Below are 264 nucleotides of genomic sequence, written 5' to 3'. Positions count from 1 at the left end.
CCGGCCGCGTTACCGATGGAGATCTCCTGCGCGAAGGCGAGCGAGATGAGCAGCAGCGGCAGCCCCACGGCGATGCACGTCACGATCTTGTCCAGCGCCAGCTCCAGCCGCAGCCCCTTGTAGCGGCTCTCGGCCGGCTCCTTCAGCAGGAAGTCGGAGAAGACGTACTCGGTGGCGAGGTGCGCGATAGCCATGGCCCCCCACTTCCCTCCGCTGCTCTGCGGCGGCGGCACGGCTCGGCTCGCCCCGCCCCGCCTGCAGAGC

At 70.5% G+C, this 264-nt stretch overlaps 1 protein-coding gene across 1 annotated transcript in view; it reads right to left on the bottom strand.

Moving 5' to 3' along the window:
- The window catches only part of PANX1 (pannexin 1), a 44755-nt gene extending 44525 nt beyond the window's left edge, over window positions 1–230 (bottom strand). Inside the window, exon 1 of the mRNA XM_019525034.1 lies at window positions 14–230. Within this exon, the coding sequence (XP_019380579.1) occupies window positions 14–194 (181 nt within the window). The 5' untranslated portion in view covers window positions 195–230. The remainder of the gene's footprint in view (window positions 1–13) is intronic.
- Window positions 231–264: the final 34 nt, after the last annotated feature.

This window comes from Gavialis gangeticus, unplaced genomic scaffold (genome assembly GCF_001723915.1).
Source record: "Gavialis gangeticus isolate Ggan-Ray unplaced genomic scaffold, GavGan_comp1, whole genome shotgun sequence".
Lineage (NCBI taxonomy): Eukaryota > Metazoa > Chordata > Crocodylia > Gavialidae > Gavialis > Gavialis gangeticus.
Note: the sequence above shows the minus strand (reverse complement) of the source record. Positions and strands in the feature narration are given on the sequence as shown.